The 22,455-nt window shown below is 35.6% G+C and overlaps 1 protein-coding gene across 1 annotated transcript in view; it reads left to right on the top strand.

The window, feature by feature from the left end:
• The window catches only part of LOC148948733 (uncharacterized), a 111,251-nt gene extending 89,056 nt beyond the window's left edge, over window positions 1–22,195 (top strand). Inside the window, exons 7-8 of the mRNA XM_089095005.1 lie at window positions 15,928–16,139; window positions 22,111–22,195. Coding sequence (XP_088951131.1) covers window positions 15,928–16,139; window positions 22,111–22,195 — 297 coding nt within the window. The remainder of the gene's footprint in view (window positions 1–15,927; window positions 16,140–22,110) is intronic.
• Window positions 22,196–22,455: the final 260 nt, after the last annotated feature.

Genomic DNA, 22,455 nt, shown 5'->3' with positions numbered 1-22,455 from the left:
AGGGTTACTCGGTTTGATCCCCCCCCCTCCTCTACACATCTGTGTCAAAAGAATTTTTTAAAATAATTTGGAACCCATCTCATAACATAAATACGCCCCCCCCCCCACCCGTACAAAGATTCTCGATACATTCTTGATGTAGAGCATATCTTTGAGCAGAAGTGGAGGGGGAAGTTCACCTTCGCTTGAAAGCACAAGAGGAAATACCCTATTTTCAGACGAGAAGAAGTTTGTTAAAGGATTCGACATCTTAAAAAGTTTATGCGAGTCCCAGCATCGGCTGATTGTCTCAAAGGCAAATAACCCATTAGGGAATCTTTCTCAGAAATGTTTTAGCAATTATGATAAAACATCTTTAGGGACTGCCCTTTCCTGAACTTTAAAAAGAAAATTCTGCTCCGTTCAATTGAAAAAAAAAATTCTTTCTAGAAAGTGTCTTTCTGGAAAACTTTTTAGAAAAAGTCACACTTTCTAGTAGCGATGTACATTTCATTAAATCTAAATATCTCTTATTTTTTCTAAACTATCCGGGGAAATAGGTGTCGGCTTTCAATTTTCTGTTGTTTATTTGGATCTCTTATCTATGCGTCTACTAAGAATTACTTTTGAGTATTGTCGTTTCGTTCGAAATGCGTAGTCTGACTTCTTTCCGTTCCGAAATATTCTAGCTCAAACTCAAACTAAATTCGCAATTTCTGGTTTAGAACCTAAAATTTGTCTGAGATCCTGTTTGTCAAAGGTTAAACCAACTACGCTTCCATTTTCTTTAAGTACCTCATTCCATTGCTCGTATGTCTAGTTAACCGAATCGCTAGAAAAGTGTCTGCTTGTTCTGTGAATGGTGAATTCAAGGTGTTTTCCAAACCAAAATATGGAATCAATCGCTTGGACGTTATCCACTCAGACTTGATTCTTAAGAATGGAGATCGAAGCGAGACGAAGGGAGAAAATGGGTTCCACGTTGGAGTGATTTTTCAAAGGCGTCTTCTGCCTCTAAATACTTGACCAACTATGATTGTAAAAAAGATTGCGTTCAAAAGCCCAAATGCTTCAAAGGAAATCTGTCAGGCACCGCCATATGCAAATTTAGCGACAATATTCAAGTGCTTGGAAAAACTACTCATATATTTATCACGTCGGTCAAAGATTTTTTTTGGTTTCTGTCAGATTTCAATCGAAGTGATGTTTTTTTGTGATTTCAACATTCAAGTAGGTATTTTTTTTACAACAAAATTCAAAAAGTGGCGAAGATGACTTTTTTATTTGTACATGAAAAGTCGACTTGAGAAATGAAAAAGTGGAAATCAGTTTGATTGTTAATGAAAATACTTATTCATACATCCAATAGGCAACTCATGCTGTGAAAAGTACTTGTTACAAAAAAATTGTGTTTTTCACATATCCCCAACCATCTCAGATGGAATTTTAGCTCGTGGAATTAGCTTTTCTCGTGAATGTCTGACTTCTTATTTTCAAGAAAAACTAATGCATATTACGTCTTAAAGACATTACATAGTGTAATATGACTTTTTGAAGCTTAGCAACGTTATAGAGTGTTTTGACAGCGTTCATGTGATCCCATTTTTTCCACTCATACTAGGGATATTCAGCACATTTGAGGCCTCATCTATGGCGTTAATTACTAACTTTCATGTGTTAGCTAAATCGTTTTTAAACCGATGTTATATGACGTTTAGATGATGTTTATAAGGTCTGAGGATAAGCAAGGAACAATTTTTTATGTTTCAATATTTTTTGGTGCTATTAAAATCGTGGAGGAATTTTTCCAACGGTTCACAACATTAAAAGACATTAAGACGACGTTAAAGTGATCAGATTTGTTGTCTTCATTTCCAAGATTGTACAACAGTGTTGAAAGTATATGTCCACCAATTTTCAGGCGTTCTTACAGCAGTGAACGATCCTTATGTACTGCCTCACTACGTACAAGAGAGGAATTTGTATCTTTTATGGATCTTGAATCTCTGATATCCATACAAACTTGACCTCTAGAAATAAAATTTGTATTTTTTTTAATTTGCTTCTTTACCAGTTCTCTAATAAATTTTAACCTATGTACTAATAACAAAATTGCATTTGTGCTCGATAAAATGTGAACTAAACACCAAATCTGCATATCCTTTGAATAAGCCCTATTTTTACTATAAATTTTAACCTATGTACTAATAACAAAATTGCATTTGTGCTCGATAAAATGTGAACTAAACACCAAATCTGCATATCCTTTGAATAAGCCCTATTTTTACTATAAATTTTAACCTATGTACTAATAACAAAATTGCATTTGTGCTCGATAAAATGTGAACTAAACACCAAATCTGCATATCCTTTGAATAAGCCCTATTTTTACTATAAATTTTAACCTATGTACTAATAACAAAATTGCATTTGTGCTCGATAAAATGTGAACTAAACACCAAATCTGCATATCCTTTGAATAAGCCCTATTTTTACTGTAGTCACTTGATATGGCTCCATATTTCTGCACTATCGACATTAGAAGCGCTGGGGAAACGAAAATAACGTCTATGGAATGTTTAAGACCCTGGTAAGAGTATTGTAAAACGAAAATAAGACATTGTAATTTTAACACTTCATTCGTTCCTTGGATATTAACTCGGATCACAAGGATTTCCCACGGTTGTGATAGTATTGGAAGATCTTAAGTTTCTTCAACAAGCGCAGTGAATTGAATAATCTCTTAGAAAGGGTTTAATATGGGCGATGGGAAAATACCAGCTGATATTGTGTATGGATATGACGGATATACTAGTTGGCGTAAATTGTCCCTACTTTTGGTCACTTTTTTTTCATCACTGTCTTGTCGAGGTCTTATCTTGCAATATAATGCACGTTTTATAATAAGTGTTAATTTAAACGAATCCAAACATTAAGTTACGCTTTTTTTTTACACGTTAAGTAAAACGCCAATCCAGAATGAAGTGGTCGATTTATTAGCGCTAGAAAAACAGGGTAACTACTCAAGCTGGATTTAAATAACATGATTTTAACTGGGTTTGGTTATTGTGTTTCTGGCTGTGTCATTTTCGTTTAAAGTTCTTAAATTATAAAATCTGGTTTCATTTGGGAGTGATTCCTTAAGGAGAAATCAATGGACTCCTAATAGAGAAAACTTAACTGGTTAAGTCATAAATCGAACTATAATCCGAGCAGTATATGTACTGGTGACTTAATATTTTAATTTTTAATAATTGATTTCCATGTCATAGTTCATGCACTGACGCTGACTTAATTAAGAGCAAAGTGTCTCCATCTTTTGTATTAAAAAAAAAGTATCTTGCCACTTCGTATGGAAGAGATTGTCATAGAAACTTGTGAAGGGACTCTCTAGATTGGTAATTGGAATTTCTAGCGCTTTTTTGTCTCATGAAATTGATTAGAGTCCCCCCCCCCCCACCGTGTCTCTGTTGTCTCCGGACATCCTGGTAAACCCATATGGCCATGGATACAAATTGCCAGATTTTCTCAATAATCGAAAGGTCCAATAAATATACCACTGGATATGACGTGGCGTACGTTCCTCTATTGGCAAGGGCTCTAAATTATGCAGAATTATTCATTGCTCCCAGATAGGTTTTACAATACAAAAATTGCGATTATATTTGATCTAGGCTTTCTGATTTGCTTGAAACTTTCAGGAATTGTTCCCTTTGCCAATGGGGCCTAGCATTTTTGTTTGGAGGGTTAAAGGGGTTTGGGTGGCGTGAAAGTAAGCTGAAATAGGAACTTACTCTAGGAATTTACACCCTGACTTGAAATAAACCCTGAAGCCCCTGGACCAAGGAACCACTAGTATGCAAGTGAAACCTTAGTTTGGGGTATATACCCCGAGAAAGAATCAAACACTATTAAGTTTCAATAAACTTGAAGTTTCTATAAAATTGATTCGCTCGAAAATAGAGCTCCAAAAAGGATTAAAAAAAAAACTTTTCCGAACGGGACTAACCTTCCTAAAATGGGCCAAAAACTCCTGTTCTTCTTATTCCTTGAAATTGCCTTGAAATGTATCTACTTGAGCCAAGGGATCACAATGCAAATACACGAAAAAGCACCCTGGGCATTGGCTATTCTTTTTTACATCTTCTATCAATCCACCATATTTGCTAATAATACAACTGAAGTAAGTGAAGCTATCCACTTGCTCGATCTTCTCTTTACCCAACATCGCCTCTTCGCCATCATTTATTCCTAGTCTAAGCACCTTAACCTTCTAAACATTAATTTTTAAACCTATTCTTGCACTCTCAACACTAAAAATTTGCTAAATCCAGTTATTTCGTAAACATATTTATCTAAGACACTCAAATTGTAGACATAGTCTTAAAAGAGTTTTACATTCCCACTTGATCCCACGCTTTCCCATAGCCTTTGGTCTCTTCCTTAGGACAAAGTCTGTCAAAATGATTCATGTAAAAGGGGACAAAATTACATCCTGATCAACTCGTGATTCAACATTAAACCAGCTACGTACCTAATTTCCTATTGTAACTGAAATAATATTGTTCGTATACATAGCACTAATCACTGTAATGTATGTATCTGGTATTTCATACAAGGATAGGTATACCTATCTTTGCTATTTAGGAATAGCTTGCTCATAATCTATAACACTGAGAACTAAAGAGGTCTGACGATTCAGGCACTTCTCGCCGGACAACAGCGGTTTTAGTGGCGTGGATTTTGTGCCCCAGATTTTGGTGCTGATCTGAATCCACGAATGACACTACTTTTCGACTAGTAGTTGACATTTTTGAGATATGGGAATATGATGATACGTTAAACGTGCTATTCTATATGAAAACTGAGTATGAAATCGAAAATACACAATGAATTTTATACCATTGTTCTTTTTGTAAAGACAATAATTAGAAGAAAAAAAATATAGGTAGTGTAGAAACTAAACTGAATGCGAAAACGCAAATAACGCACAACCATAACAACTACGAAAAAGCTGAGAAGGAAGTATTTTAGGTATCGATGACGTAATGTCAAATTACATATGATTTTGAATGAGTCTGAACAGCCAAAGCTAAGGATATGGAAACATGTCTGAGGTAATTATGCACAGAAATGAAGCGCAAGCGAGATCTGTAGCTAGAAGACATGCGAGAACAAGCATCACAACGAATAAATAAAAATAATGTAAATAAAAATAATGGACAACGAAATCTGCGGTTAGAAGAGAAGCAACAGGGAAAAGCACAACGAGTCATAAATGAAAGTGAAGAACAAAGAAATCTGCGGCTACAAGACATTCGACAATAAGGATCAGAACGAATAAAATGAGAATGAAGAACTTAGAAATATGCGGTTAGAAGATGTGTGACAGCGAGGATCAGAACGAGTCATAAATGAAAGTGAAGAACAAAGAAATCTGCGGCTACAAGACATTTGACAATAAGGATCAGAAGGAATAAAATGAGAATGAAGAACTTAGAAATATGCGGTTAGAAGATGTGTGACAGCGAGTATCAGGACGAATCAAAAATGAAAGTGAAGAACAAAGAAATATGCACTTAGAAGATATGCAACAACGACAAGCGCAACGAATAAAATACGGAAGTGACACCTCGTGACTTAAAACTAAAGAATGACATGATGATTATGCTATTACCTAGTTAGAAAATCAAATATCTACAAGCCTGCCGTGAAAGTGAAAAACAAAGAAATACACGGTTAAAAGACATGCGACAACGATGATCAAAACGAATCAAAAACGAAATTGAAGAACAATGAATTATGTGGTTATATAGAACTTGTCAAAAATGATCCTGGAGAAAAAATGTGCGGGTAGATGACAAGCGACAGCAAGAATCAGAACATGTCGAAAATGAAAGTGAAAAAAAAGAATTGTTTGGTTAGAAGACACGCGAAAGCGTGTATCAGAACTCGTCAAAAATGAAAGTGAAGAACAAAGAATTGTGCTGTAACAAGACAAGTAACAGCGAAAGTAAAAACGAGGCCAAAATGAAAGTGAAGAAGAAAGAAATATTGGATTAGAAGAACAATGCCGTTGCAATTTTCGACGCAAACAAACTGTGGTACAAAACCCAGTAAAAACCTACAAAGATGCCTTAAACTGCGAAAGTGTTAATTATAAGTCATTGGGATCCTTCAACGTTGTATGTATTCACTGTGGAGCCTTCCATTTTCCCGAGGAGAGAGTCAATAGTTCGTGGTGATGAACTGTAGGTAAGGAGCGACCCGGTTTAATAGTAACCGAAACTCTAAAAAACGGAAAAGAATTAGCTCATTATAAGGCTACAAACCCTGGAAAATTTGCCTGATTTTCGAAAAAAGGGGGAAACACCCCTAAAAGTATTAGAATCTTAATTAAAATCACACCCACACCGTCAGATTACGAAAACCCTACTGTAGTGGTTTCAAGCTCCTATCTGCAAAAGTGTGGAATTTTGTATTTTTTGGCAGAAGAAAGATCACGGATACATTTTTTTTTTTTTTATTTATTTTTTTTTTTTTTCATGGGTGATCGTTTCGACCAAGTGGTCCTAGAATATCTTGAGAAGGCTCATTAGAACGGAAATTAACATTTCTAGTGTTCTTTTTAAGTGACCAAAAAGATTGGAGGGCAACCTGGCCCCCTCCCCGCCCCTTTTTTCTCAAAGGCGTCCGATGAAAATTTTGACACAGTCGTTTTGGTCATCATAATTGAAAGGCCCAATAACTATGCCTGTGGATATAACATGACTCCCATCCAAAAGCCCCAGGGAAAGGTCTTTAAATCATAAAATTTGCCCATTTCTTACACATAGTATTTGTTATTGTGAAGTATGTATGCATTTTCTGGTGAGGGGGAAGGTGAATTTTGGCTCGTGGGTTTTTCCACGGGAAAATTTTCTATGGGGAGAGAAGTTTTTAGGGGGGTTGAACTCTTCAGGGGAAATTATACATTGGCGAAATTTGCCAGAATTCCCATACAAAATTCTTTTTAAATGTCTTGCTTTCTCTTTTCCGTTTCAATTTTACGCGTGGAGTTGTTAAGGGTAATTGTCCGGGTAAATTTTCATCGGGATTGAATTGTCTAGAAGATATTTCCGTGGGGAGGGGATTTCTCCGTGGAGGTGGGGCCAGATTTCCTGGCATTACTTAAAAACGATCAGAAATTAAATAAAAAAAAACAACAATTTTTTTTCAAGTGAAAGTAAGGAGCGACATTAAAACTTAAAACTAACAGAAATTATTACGTATATAAGGGGGATTGCTCCTTCCTCAACACCTCGCTTTTTACGCTAAAGTTTAAATTTTGTTCCAATTCTTTAAGAACGACTCCTGAAACACAAGGGTCGTTTAATTCGAACAATAGGAAGCTTTTTTAAAAGTACTAAAAAAAAACTTTAGCCTAAAGAGCGTGGTGTTGAGGAAGGGACAATCCCCTTCATATACGTAATAATTTCTGTTCGTTTTAAGTTTTAATGTTTCTCCTTACTTTCAGTTGAAAAAACTTGTGTTTTTTTTAAAATTTAATAGCAAACAAAGGTTATTCATTTGGAGATTGCATTGCCAACTCCATAATTTTCAAATGAATTGGTTTGCTTTTTTAAAGATGTCACTGGCTCTCTAAAGGGTTCCATAAACGAAATCTGAAAATTGAACTCATGTTTCGTTTTAGTTTCATTCAACGTAAGTGATGATCGAACTATCAACAGTCATAATGTTTTCAGCTTTAAAGCAGCTGGACAAATTTATCACAAAGTCAATTGAGTGGTACATCCATCACAAATTCTCTGAAGGTTCTTTTGAACCCCCTTATATGACCATATGTACTTCCTTATCCTCTTCTCTGTATTATATTCTCCCGTATCCTCATTATCCTATGAGAAGTAGATTAGTAGAGAAATAGATTAAATAGAGAGATGGAACAATACTAACAAAACAACTACAGAAAAAGAACAAGGAACAACTGAAAGTGTCCTAAACCAAAGTTCCAAAAGCAAAGGGGCATGTCGTCTCCTTGAATAATTTGATTTCTTACATTTTCTCCTAATAATGTCATTTTTCGACGCAGTGGCCCGTCTCTCCGGCACTAAAATCCTCCTTCATTCTGACTCGCTTCTTAAAATGTTAGAAAATATTTGACTGATATAAAATATTTGAAATGTTAGAAATCACTGACTGATTTCTAACGACTCCAGTGGCGTCAATTGGAGAAAGGGGGCAGGGGATGGCCATCTCTCCCGTAGACCTCCCCTCAGATTAAAAAAAAAATCTTTTGTTTGGGGAGTATTTTCATTGAAAGTTATCTTATTTTGTGGTAAATTCATTGAAAAAAAGAAGAGAAAAACGACCCCCTCACCCCCCTTATATTTTGAAAAATTGATTTTGTGCTCCTTCAAATTTCTGTGAATTGACGCCACTGAGCGGTTCATTAATATTAAAACTCAAGACTATCGCAGTGTTACTAAAACAAATTGGAAGACCAAGTAAATATTTACAGTTCTTAAAATACACATTACAAAGATATGTACCTACAAACAGTTCCTGCTGGACACTGTTTGCTGGGTTTTGTGTGGTTCCAATTGCCTTCAGAAAAAGATGCAATATCTCATTCTAGATGTTGATCCAAAAAATAGAACGAGAGAATACTGCCATGTTAAAAAAGTATCCTTTAACTTCATTGGCTTATTTCTTTGACGTATGTATATTTTAATTGAGTTCCTTGGTTTTATGGGGCAAAAACATTGGGTAATTTGGTCAAAATCCCGGAAGAAGGAGCGCAAAGTCGGAGGCAATTTTCCCAAGTCAAGTGAAAATCACAGTGGAAAATGAGAAATGAGCCATATAGTACCATAAAGGCAAAGATATGCTAAAGAAAAATGATATGTTTCTGTGGATGCTTGAATTGTGTAGGCCTATCTAAGTTTCGGCAAAATTTTTGAAGACACCTAATTTTAGCTAGGGCGAGGGGAGAAATGCGTCCTAGCCGTCTGAACCTTTCTCTGATTATAGCCATTGAAAGTGGAATAGAAACCACATTTTTCTTACAATTTTTTTGCTTGATGTACACATCAGTGTACACGGTCAGTCACATAGTTTTCAAAAATATCCGTAGACGATTCTTCAGGAAAACATCTGATAAATATTCCTCAGTCTTTCGAAGCGCCCACGTTTTAGAACCATACGTGACCATTGTCATGACTGGTAATTCGAATTTTCTAGTGTTGGTTCGCAGACTTATTTTCCTATTCTTCCAAAAATTTTCAACTGTGAAAAAACACCCTGGACCGTGACTGTTCTATTTTTACATTTTTCACTGAATCCACCAACTTTACTAATAATATTACCCTGGTATGTGAAGTTATCCGCTTGTTCGATCTTCTGTTTAGCTAACATTGCCTCGTCACCATTAATTCCTAGTCTAAGCAACTTAGTCTTCTTAACATTAGTTTTCAAACCTATTCTTGCACCTTAAACATTAAAAATTTGCTAAAATCCATTCATTTTTGATAATTTTTTTTATTTAAGCCAATCAAATCATCTGCATTGTCTTATTAGACTTTTATCTTCCCACTTAATCCCATGCTTTCCCATAGCCTTTGCCGTCTTCCTTAGAACAAAGTCCATCAAAATGGTACATATAAATGGGGAAAGAATACAACCCGGATGCAGTACCAAAATAGCATCTAACCTAATTTCATATCGCAACCACAGTAAAGCTTAGTTCTGACAGAGCGTGAATATCGTATCGCTTAGCGAATTTCGCGTTGCCCCGCGGAAAAAAATACGCTTCGTTCATCGAAATCTTCGCTGAGCTTCAAGTTCAAGTTGAAAAAATTCGCATCTCTATAGCCATTCACTCACTTTTTGGCTTTTTTGGCACACTTTTTTTTCTCAAGTTCAAAACTGACTGGGCGAGCAAGCAAGCTGAAGCAGCACTGATGAATCTCTTTTTTCTTTTACTTTTGAACTGCATTTTCTCAATAATAACGAAATTCGCGGACTGTGAGAACTACATGGCGAATTCCGCAAAGCGGCGTGATGCGAAATATCGCAGAGTGAATTTTGTTCGCGCTCTGTCAGAACTAAGTTTAACACTGTTCTTGTACATGGCCATAATCACTATAATGTATTTATCTGATATGCCATACAAGGATATGACATTCATAAAAATTTTTTTTAATCGAATGAACCAAACGCCTGCTCATAATCTATAAAACTGGGAAGTAAAGAGGTCTGATGGTTTAGGCACTTCTCGCTGGGCAACATTGGTTTTGATGGCGCAGATTTTAGTGCCGCAGCCTTTGGTGCTGTTTTGTCATGTTTTCAATAATCCGAATTCAAGTATGACACTAGTTTTCGACTATTAGTTGAAAATTTTAAGATATGGGAATACAATGCTATGTAAGACGTGCTATTTTAGATGAAAACTGAGTATGAAATCAAAGAAAAAAAAAAACACAATTAATTTATACCATTGTTCTTTTTGTAAAGACGATAATCAGAGGAAAAAAATATAGGTATTGTAGAAGTTAAACAGAATGCACAGTCAAATGCTAATCTTAAGAAGTTAACAATGTAAGAACAATTACTTGAAATTTCAGATTTCTTGAATGTTCTGTATTGGAACATACTCTTTTAAAATTCCAGTAGCAGTATGCTCTCATATGAGTATCCCAGTTTTCTTGCTAGTCTTCTTCTGCGGTCTATATGTCTTGGTGAATTCCTTCATTTTGCTTTTCACTGGTGCCACCTAATTTTTTGGAAAACAGCTCAAGTGGCTATGTAAATAGTGAACTATAATTTTCGTGTTACAACCAAGATTTGTGAAACTTACTCGCGTCTTGTTTACCAGCGTAACATAGTTTTCAGCTTTGTGGTTGCCAAAAAATTGTTTACGGTTTCAACAAATGACATCCGTGTTATCTGCTTCTATAAAGGTACGGTCTTACATGAGTTTTTTTTATTTGTGGGCTATCAAAAACGATAGCTTTAATCTTTTCTGTGGTCATATGGGGCATCTTTCTATGTATGCAAAGCATAATCCGTTCTTATACAGAGCACACATAAACTGCTTTGTTATTATTTTCCCTGTAGTTCCGTAAAATTGTTCCGCTGTACTAATGTTTCGCACATGTTTTGCAGACAGTATATGATGGTCATGTCTGGTCCTAGTCACCACGTTTGATACTAAAATACCCAAGGTATGCCTTCTTTACAAAGTTAGCAATAGGTTTCCTGTTCCCTTGAAAACTGCATTCTCCACATGCTTAGCAAAACACATCGTAATGATTCACATAACTACTTGAACCAGAACTCATTTTTGTAATTCTAAAACATACTCACTATAAAACAACATCAACCTATACTGCAGTTTCAACACTTTTATAAAAATTACATTTGGATAAAAGAATATTGCTTCTGAGGCACACCCTGACATCCACCCTAATCGCTAAGGTGATATATCACTAACTAACCAGCTTTACTGCCGCTCAGTGTTGCCAGACAGTGAAATAGAACAAACGCCAGATCCTTTAAAAAAAACACGCCAAAAACACACCAGAGCCTGACCTGCCTTAGAGCCGTGGCCTGAGACTACGTAGATAGAAGTAAAGTAACAATTAATGAAAACTAATTCAAAAACGGATAAAAATGGGGAGAAAACAAGGAAATGTGATTCATCGAAGCTTAGCACATATTATAAAGTAAGAATTCGATTTTTTTTTTTTGCTATTTTCTTTGTATAGTCTAGGGCTATAGGAGACCATTAGATGGTGGATGTTTCATTAAGTGGGCAACCACACGAGCTAACTTTGGTTAAATTTAGACTTATTTATTTCTGGTCAACGGCTGGTTCACAATACCAAATAACACCTTACCTACTAGAAAAAAATTCGGGCATAGCCTTGTGCTATATCACAGAATTAGGGAGAGGGGAGTTATACTGCATGGACACCCAATAAGTATAAAGTTTCTGAATGTATTGAAGTAAGATTTTTTATTTTTTTTATTATTATTATAGTGTAAAGATCGGATAAGAAATATTCCAACAAATTACCAAATTCAGCGATGCCAACCCCTGGTGAAAATGAAAGAGCAAAACCCTCAAAATAAACCCCAAAATCAAAATTTGTGTCCACTTTATACGAAAAACTGAATAGGGTGGCCTACGTAGACGCATAGGACAAAAACCAGATAAAAAAAGAGAAAGAAATATACAGTCGGTTTCCCCATTCAATTCTCTTTCCAAATTCTGATACACAGTTTTTGTAAACCAATTTACAAATTATTGTGTTCCAAATCCCTCCCTCCCCTTGATACTACCAGTTATAGCCATGGCCTATATACGAAAGTTTAGTGATTATTTTGGTAGCATCATAATAATAATAATAAAAAAAATAACACTTTTGCACAAACATAAAGCCTATATGGTATCATCAGTCCTAAACCTAGCCTACTGTCCTAAATCACAGAGAAAATCATTGGAGGTGTTAGCTCATGCTGTGGTTTTTAGGCAATTTTCCTTCAGCTAAGTTTTTGATGCATTAATTTTTTTGATCTCAGCGGACTTTTAAGTCACACCATATTTTTTTTCGCATTTAAGAAATAGAAACTACAAGTCTTTAAAACTGTAAAAACCAGTATTTAGAAAATATATGAGGCTCAATATACTTTCTTTCTTCCCCATATAAACTGTACATCGATTTTTGAAAGTTTCACTTTAATACCATACATAATTTCTAAGATCATCAAAGGTCAGTGCCGTTTGGAGAGGGACAGGGTAAAAGTGCATAATTATGGAGAGCCACTAACCTGCACCATTACCTTTTGTATATAAAAGCCCCAAATCTCGGCATAGGAGCATATTCATTCTTTATGTAGTTGCCTTAAATGATTATATATATATATATATATATATATATATATATATATATATATATATATATATATATATATATATATATATATATATATATATATATATATATATATATATTATTTATGCCCACTATAGAACAAAGAAAGGTAGCGGAGTAAATAATCAACAGAAAAAAGAGAACACATCACACAACTACATTACACACACAAAATTAAAGCCAAATCATACATAAGCCGTGTCAGCGGAGAAAAATACAGGTGTGTCAGAATTTTGGCACGAGCACGGCTTTCAGTTTCTTCGCATTTTGCTGTAGGATCAATAATTCTGAACCTTCGGCTTAAGGAGGTATTGGACGTCCAGGGCACGATTCCTAACAGATATTTTGCAAGCTTGAAGTATTTAGTACGAAGTTGTCGTTTTCCGGACGGTGTAAGCAGATCAAATAAAGGGGAAATGTAAAGAAAATGCGGTGTTATCATTGCGTTAAAAAGTCTCGCCAGAATCCTTTTGCTCACAGTATTTTTCAGATCTACCGCTTTTGCCTACCCGGTAAGCATTCCTCGATATGCCGAGGACGAAACCAGGCCGCGTAGCCTGGTTTTATAGGTATTATTACCTTTCACACCCTAGTTAGGATATCCTCTATCCTGTAGTAAAATCCTCACCAGCCTACAGTATATTAGGCTAGCTATGCTTCATATTTCAAAAGTAAAAAGAAAAGTCTGAGAAAAAGAAAAAGTAAAAAATTTCAACTCACAACACGGTAATGTTCCAGTTCATACTGAACAAACCATTTAACAATTTTTAATTGAATAATGTTCGGTATTTGAATGACATTGTTTATCTCCATACAAGTTAGTTACACATCATGTAATTGTAAGTGTGATTGTGGAAATATTACGTCTCAGAGGGGAAAATGATATATGTCAATTTCCTTTGTCTTGTCTAGTTTTTGATGGATAGCAATAAAATTATTATAAAATAAAAGAATATGCTCATTCTGCTGGGTGGAATACAGAGATTACAGCTTCGTTATATGACGAAAAATTATTGGATTCAAGTGAGGAAATTAATTTCTTCCCGTTAAAGTAGTTCACGCCAAAATAAGACAGATCAAATAAAATACGCCAAGATTTACGCATGGCGGAATAACTAAAAAAATTTCCCGCCAGTCAGCAAAAAAATTCACTAGTCTGGCGGGAAACACACCAATATGGCAACGCCGATATCGCTCTTCACTTCGTTATTCGCCAGGCAGATTACTGGATATCTCCGGTACTAATTAAACTTGTTACAAGAGACACCGTTAGATAGCAGCACAACTTAGTTACGCGCATTGTTATTGGGTTCATGTTTAGTTGTGCTATTGAGATGGAACCAATTTATTAGAAGTGTAGCGCAAATTAGTAACTACTAGTAAACGCACTGCTTGTAAAGCGGTTTATTCTGTTATTTTTTTCAAAGGTATTATCATTTTACTTGTTTGACATCATGGATATATAGATTGGTTTAACGGTAAGCTTAATTGTGAATGTTTGTGCTATATTTAAAGAATTATAGCTGATACAGATAAACTGATTTCATAGTTGGATTCAATATCCTAAAAGCAGCACGAATCAGCTTTAAAAACCTTGACACAGTAAAAGAAGAAAAATAAAGATGCTGGTGACCCGTGGAGAGGGGGATTTTGGCCGACGCGTCCTCTCCCCTTCTCAAACTACACTGTTTTTCTCTTACAACCCCATCTATAGCATGCTCTAAAAATTAACATCATACTACGGAATTTGCTTCCCATAGAAACAAATCTATCAAATTATCACATTCACCCTTGCCACCTTTCCTAGAAAGGGTTTTAATTAAAGTTTTCCTGAAATCACCAGGTACCTTTTTTTTCAGAAATCATACACGAAGTTAAACTTTAATGTAGAGTGGCAGTTAGGGGAAGTAGCTCCTCTCCTCGTATTTAGCATAATCTTGGGTAAGGTGGTAAAAGAAATTGAGGTTTGAAAAAGAAATAATTTAACAAAAATTCTTTTTAATGAAAGTAAATAGCATCATATAGGCCTAAAAGTAACAGAAATGATTCTTTATTTGAGGTTGAGGAGGAGGAAGCTCTCCGCCTCCTCCTCATCAACCTCTTGGGTGTTTATGCTTAAGTTCGATTTATATTCGATTTACGAATGCTTACAAGGACAATGGATAGAATGTATTCTTCTCAATGCCTCAGGAATGGAAGGCCTTGGCAGAGCATTTACTTGTAGCAATAAAATTTACAGTTCAAATATTATTTCAGTCGATTCTATGAGAGTGGATGTTATGAAAAGTCAATGTTATGATAGTGAATGTCATGAAAAATGTCAAATGTTATGAAAAGGTAAGTAAACACCTGCATTTACCAACTGGCTACAATTCTTGCACCGAAAAATATTTTCAGGAAAGCACTAGTAAAACCAGTGTGTAGGTTGTTTTTTATTTTTATTTTTTTGGGGGGGGCATAAGGGGACATAAGTTTACAATCCGAAATGATATCTGAAGTTTCATTGTCGCTCTTTACTTTCATTTGAAAAAAAATTGGTTCCATATTTAATTAGATATAAGGCTAAAGAGAATTACATCGACTTTAATTTGGCTCTATTGGTCTAAGTTGGTCCTGTTGACTTGTTGGCTGTTATTTTTATTATTTTCTTATATTAAATATTCTTCAATTAATCTGCTATCTTTTGCTTCGTTTTCTTTTATTTTTATCATTCATTTTCTTTTCGCTGGTTCTTTTTTTCCGTCTTTCCTTCTTATTCATTATTTTGTTGATTATGGTATTTGATCATCGAGGATTCTCATCTATGTTCAGTGGTGTTTTTCTCCCAGCCTTCGAGCTCTGCTCTCTGGTGAAAAAAAAAAGGATTTTCTGTGTATTTAATTTGTTCTCTGCTTTTTTCGTATATTATTCAATGTATTTGATGTATCATTTTCAAAAAACAAACGTTGCAAAAGAGCTTAAAGGAGTTATTTCTTGAGCTCCGTATTTGTTATTTTTTTTATTTTTTTTTTAGTGTCAAGAGCAATGTCCGATTGGTCGGTACGGAAAGAATTGTGAAGGTGTCTGTCAGTGCCGAAATGGAGGAAAATGTTCATTAACTGATGGAAGCTGTCGTTGTTCTGACGGATGGCATGGAGTCCACTGTGACGAAAGAGCTTGTGCTGAACACCTTTATGGCCCTGGATGCACTGGAATATGCACATGTGAACCATCAAATACAGCAATGTAAGTTTAAGAATGAACCTTAATTCATCATTCTATCTTCTCAATGTGGAATCTAGGAATCAATTCATACTCCCGTTTGTTTCTCAAAAACATCTGACCAAAATTTTTGGATAGCAATTTGGCTCAGTATAGTTTAGAGGTCCAATAGCTGTGTCTCTGGGAATGACATGACCTCCACAGTCCATGGGGAAAAGGGCTGTAAGATGTAAAATTTTCCCGGGGTTTAATTATAGCACTTTTTTATTGGGAGGTAATTTTCTATGGGGTTGATTTTCCACAGGGAGAATTGTTAATAGAAAAGAAAGTTTTCGGGAAAAATTTTCCAGGGGAAGTTTTATACAGGGGAATTTAGTGGAATTTTCATACTGAATTCGTTTTTATTTGTCTTACTTTTTTTTGGCTGCTCAATTTTACTTTTTGAGAGAATATTCCGAGAGAAATTTTCAGCGAAGAGGTAATCGTGGATTTCCTGAGGGAGGGGTTATCATGGTGGATTCCATGGTAAGGTTATCTCATTTGCCATGAGATAACCTTATCATGAGGGTGATCGTCTCCAGAGGGGTGAGGGGTTTCCGGCATGATTTGAAAAACGACCAGAAGTTAAATAAAAATTAGTTATTTAAAATGAAAAATAAAAAGTTCTCCTGGGAAAATTTTCAGGGTGGGGAGAATTTACCCCGGAAGAATTTTCACGGTGGAATTTTCTGCGGGAGAAATTTTTCGAGTGAAATTTTTTCACGGTTGATAAGACGGATTTCCATCCCTGATTTGAAAGACGCTCAGAAATTAAATTGAAAAAGACATACCTTTTTCAACAGAAAGCTAGAAGTAACATTAAAACTTAAAATGAACAGAAATCATTCCATGTATGAGTTGCATGCCAACTCATCAATCCCTCCCTCTTTACGTCTGATTTTTGTCCCAACTCTTTAAGAACGACGCCTAAAACACAAGGGTCGTTTAATTGGAATAAGAACTTTTTTTTAAAAATCTAAAAAAGGTTTAGCGTAAAGAGCAAGGGATTGAGGAGGGGACACACTCTTCCTTTATGGAATGATTTCATTTTGTATTAAGGTTCAATGTTGTTCCTTACTTTCAGTTGAAAAAAACTTGTTTAGTTTTAATATAGCAACATCTAAAATTAAAGAAAAAGAACATCACCTCATCTTATAAGTAGAAATCTTATACTGATGGAATCTGTGACAATTTTCCTTAAGTGATGAATAGCCTATATCATTTCTTGGAGAATTTTTTGTGCTATTTTCCTAAAATACGCGAATTGAAGAGACACCGTTGATTTACTGTACACTCTATTCACGATTTACCGTCAAATGGAAATCAAACAGTTCGTGGTAGCGAACTGTAAGTAAGGAGCGACCCGGCTCAATAGTAACCGAAACTCTAAAAAACGGGATTTTGATACCAATAGATATATCAAAAGAATCAGATTTTAATGCTGATTTCAAATATATGTTTCATTAAGTTTAGTCCTACTCATCAAAAGCTGAGAAACGCGCCTGAGAAAATTTGGCTGATTTTCGAAAAAGGGGGAAAGACCCCCGAAAGGTTAAAACATCTTAATGAAAATCAAACCTTCAGATTCAGCGTGTCAGCAGACCCTGCAGTAGAGGTTTCAAGCTCCTATCTGCAAGAATGTGAAATTTTGTATTTCTTGCCAGAAGAAAGATCACGGATGAGTGTTTATTTTATTATTATTTTTTTTTTCTCCAGGGGTGATCGTATCAACCCAGTGGTCCTAGAATATCGTGAGAGGGCTCATTGGAATGAAAGTTAAAAGTTCTAGTGCCCTATTTAAGTGACCAAAAAAATGGAGGGCTACCAGGCCCCCTCCCATGCTCATTTTTTCCCAAAGTCACCCGGTCAAAATTTAGAGATAGCCATTTTGTTCAGCATGGTTGAAAATGTGATAACTATGTCTTTTAGGATGACTTAATCCCCCAAAGTCCCCGGGGGGAGGGCTTAAAGTTATGAACATTATCCAATGTTAACATATAGTATTGGTTATCGGGAAGTATACAGACGTTTTCAGGGGGGATTTTTTCTGGTAGTGGGGGTGGGGGGTGGGGGGTTATTTGGGAGGATCTTTACATGGAGAAAGTTTTCATGTGGGAAGGGATATTGCTATGAAGGGGGTGCCGGATTTCCCAGCATTATTTAAAAAAAAAAGGATCAGAAACTAAATAAAAAAAACATGTTTTTCAACTGAAAGTAAGGAGCAACATCAAAACTTAAAACGAACAGAAAATATTACGTATATGATTGGATTCGCCCCTAGTCAATACCTCGCTCTTTAAGCCAAAGATGTTTTAGTGCTTTCATAAGAGCTATTTAATCTAATTAACGGCCTTCATGATTAAGGGGTCATTTTTAAAGAATTGGAGCAAAATTCGAACTTTAGCGTAAAGAGCGAGATATTGACGGGGTGGCGAACCCCTAATATACGTATTAAAAATATATGAATATAGAAGTTCGTTACGTAAGTTAATTCGTAAGCTACTTATATTTATTACTAATATAAACGTTCGTAAATAAAATTAAACGACGTTCGAGAAAGCTAATTAACCAAATAAAATTAAAATTAATACGCCAATTTGGCTTTAATTATTCATGTACGTTGAGTCAAAATCAAAACCTGTATTAATTCAAAAACGTTCAAAATTAAATAAAAAAAAACAAGTTTTTTTTTTAACTGAAAGTAAGGAGCGACATTAAAACTTAAAACGAACAGAAATTATTCCGTATATGAAAGGGGCTGGCCCCTCCTCAACGCCTCCCTCTTTACGCTAAAGTTTGTTTTTCTAACAACTCTATTTTTTAAACAATAAAAAAAATTAGCGTAAAGAGCGAGGCGTTGAGGAGGGGACAGCCATCCTCAACGAAAAAAAAGTGCAGATGCGTCAATCTACTGAAAAATTTTACTCAAATATGTATGCATGCATTATACCTGAAGGTAAAATTGTATGTAAAAAGTATTACAGTAAAACCTCAAAACCTCAAAGACATAGATTGGCCCGCTATACATTGGGTTCGCTGTACTTCCTTCCATACTGACACGGTCTCACCCATAGGGCCTTTTCCTTCATTCCACATCTCCGAAAGTTCACAAAGGTCCAGTATTTTCTTGACCTGATTTGGCCATGAATCACGTCTACCTTCCTTAAAGTTCTCCAAATAAGCTGACTTAAGAAGCCGAACTCTAGGTAGCCTAATTATCTTCTCCCAGAATTTTACCATTCTAACCAATCTAACACTCCTTAAAATGAAAAGCCCCAAATCTTTCAGTACCAGTGAACTAAATGAATCATTCAAGTCTAAAATTCTCTTAAAATATCTTAGCTGAACTACTTCTAGCTTAGCTGCTTTAGCAAAACCCCAAACCTCAGAACCCCAATGTAGACTAGAAGCTACTTTTGTCTGGAAAACTCTTTTCATGATCCTCATGTCAGCTAGCCGATTTAAATTACTTCTCAAAAGCATATTTACTAGTCTATTACCCCTTAAATTACAACCTTCTACATGCCTAGACATACCCCTTAATGCCCTAAACTTAACAGTTCACACCAAAGCATATTCCAAAGCAATTTTTCCATTTCATACCTTCAGTCTTTAAAAATTCATCAACTTTATAATATATGTTTTTTTTTTGTATTTATAGATATTTGACTTTAATATTTAAATATTTGAATTTAAAATCTCTTTATGCCCCATGATTTTGCTACGCGACCCCATTTGGGGTCGCGACCCATAGTTTAGGAAGGCCTGGTCTATAGGATTGATTTTTTTTTGCTAGTTTTGGCTTGGCTAGTTAAGCCTTGTACCAATTAGAAGTATCATTAAAAGCGTGTCCAGTTGGTTAAGACCTCCAGGTGACTCTTATTGCTCCTAATTCTTGGTTTTATTTAATTTGCATCAAACTCAATTACTTATTTTTCTCCTGTAACATGTTCTTCTTTAATTCCTTCGCAAACTGCATAAATCCCTCTCTGTTATTCTATCTAAGAAATTTTGATTTTTTGTTGAGGTGGGATTTGAAGATGGGTGACTTCAATTTTCTCTCTGCTACATGTTTATCTTTCAAATTTAATTTGATTTATGGCTCTAATATAGAATTCTCCCTTCTGACTCCAATTTCTCGTATGGAAACATTTTATCCCCTTAAATACTTTGTCAAATCCAGGAAGATAAACGAAGAATGATGGACTTGATCAATTATCTATAGATTGTTGAGCATTTAATTAAAGACCTTTAGTCGTAGACCTTTCGAATTGATTCATGTGGTCGACTTATTAATTACATGTCGTCTCATGAAACTAATTAAACTATTGGAAACCTATATGTTCTGAATTGTTATAAGTGTAAAATTCAAGAGGACTTGAAGATATTTTGCACAACAACATTTAAATGGTTGTAGCGTGGATATGTTATTGTGAGTGTCCGAAATTGGTGAATGTCTGAAATACCTTTTTTTTTTTCTCCTTTGAATTAGTTAGCGTTGCCAGTCAACTTTTTCAGTTTTAGGCAAGGTTTGATGGTGACAGGTTAGGTTAGATTGCGTTAAGTTAGATTGGGTTAGGTTAAGTTAGCTTAGGTTTTTAACCCATTTCGGAGATTTATAACCTAATTTAACCTAACCTAACTTCTACCACAAAGCTTGCATAAGAGTGAAAAAGCGGATTCGCAAAGCTAATTGAATCCAAGCAGAGAAAAAGGAATTTCGGACATTCACAGTCAAAGATGTAATGGACAAAATCATAGCGTGGCTTTTCCAAAATGCTTAATTAACGATTGAGAGGCTTGGCATCTCCTTTCTCAAGACGGTCCTCAAAAACCAAATGTATTCGAGGCAAATTTTTGTGGAGTAGACTAGTTGTGTTTTGAAGTTGCAAGGTTACACGCAAGATGAAAAAAAAAACTTTATTCCTCCACGGAGAAATCCCCCTCCCCACAGAAATATCCTCTAGACAATTCAGTCCCGGTGAAAATTTACCCCGGACAACTACTCTTAACCACTCCGCGCGTAAAATTGAGACGGGAAAGAGAAAGCAAGACATATAAAAAGAATTTCGTATAAGAATTCTGGCAAATTTCCCCAGCGTATAATTTCCCCTGACAATTTCACTCCCTAAAAACTTCCCTCCCCATGGAAAATTCCCCGGTCGAAAAACCCCCCGCAGGAAATTTGTCCCTTCCCACCCGAAAATGTATGCCTATATCCCAGTAACACATACTATGTGCAAACAATGGGCAAATTTTATAACTTAAAGACCTTTCCCCTGGGGCTGTGGGGGGTCATGTTAATCCCTTAGGCGTAGTAATTTGGCCTTTCAACTATGATGAACAAATTGGCTATCTAAAAACTTTGTTCGGACGTTTTTGGAAAAATGGGGTGGGGGAGGGGGTCTAGTTGCCCTCCAACATTTTGGTCACTTAAAAAGGGCACTAGAAATTTTAATTTCCGTTCGAATGAGCCCTCTCCCATTATCCTAGGATCATTGGGTCAATATGATCATTCCTGGAAAAAAAAGCAAGTAAATAAGCACGCATCCATGATCTTTCTTCTGGCAAAAAATTCAAAATTCCACATTTCTGCAGATAAGGAGCTTGAAACCAATACAGTGAGGTTCTTTGTTACGCTGAATCTGATGGTGTGATTTTCATTGAGATCACTCGACTTTTAAGGGTTGTTTACCCTTTTTTTTGAAAACCAGAAAATTTTTATCAGGCTCGTAACCCTTTGATAAGTAGGACTAAACTTAATGACATTTATGTAATTGAAATCAGAATAAAAAGCCGATTCTTTTGATATGTCTATTGGTATCGAAATTCCATTTTTTTTAGTTTCGGTTACTATTGAGCCGGGTCGCTCCTTACTTACAGTTCGTTACCACGAACTGTTTGATTGGGGATAATCATCTGATGTTTTCCTTGTTTTTCCCATACATTTCTACAGGTACCCATTTGGAGCTGCATTGACTCAGACTGAGCTTACTTTTGTGAATCGTAACGTTATCTGTGATAAAAGCTTTGAGCTTTGACATTATTGGTCGAAAGGCTTCATACAAGGCTCCAGGTGCTGATAGTGTGGTAAATGAGTTTCTTAAATATGGTGGCACTGAGGTTAGAAATAAGTTACTGAAGGTTATGAATATGATTTTTGAAAAACGGGAGGTACCTAACGATCTAAGGAAAACCTTAATTAAGACACTTTATAAGAAAGGTGATAAGAGTGAGTGTGGTAGCTATCGAGGCATTAGTCTGGTCTCGGTAGGTAGCAAATTACTTAGTAATATGATAC

This window comes from Artemia sp. Qi Xiang Cuo, chromosome 9, assembly GCF_049724085.1.
Source record: "Artemia sp. Qi Xiang Cuo chromosome 9, ASM4972408v1, whole genome shotgun sequence".
NCBI classification, from domain to species: Eukaryota; Metazoa; Arthropoda; class Branchiopoda; order Anostraca; family Artemiidae; genus Artemia; species Artemia sp. Qi Xiang Cuo.
Note: the sequence above shows the minus strand (reverse complement) of the source record. Positions and strands in the feature narration are given on the sequence as shown.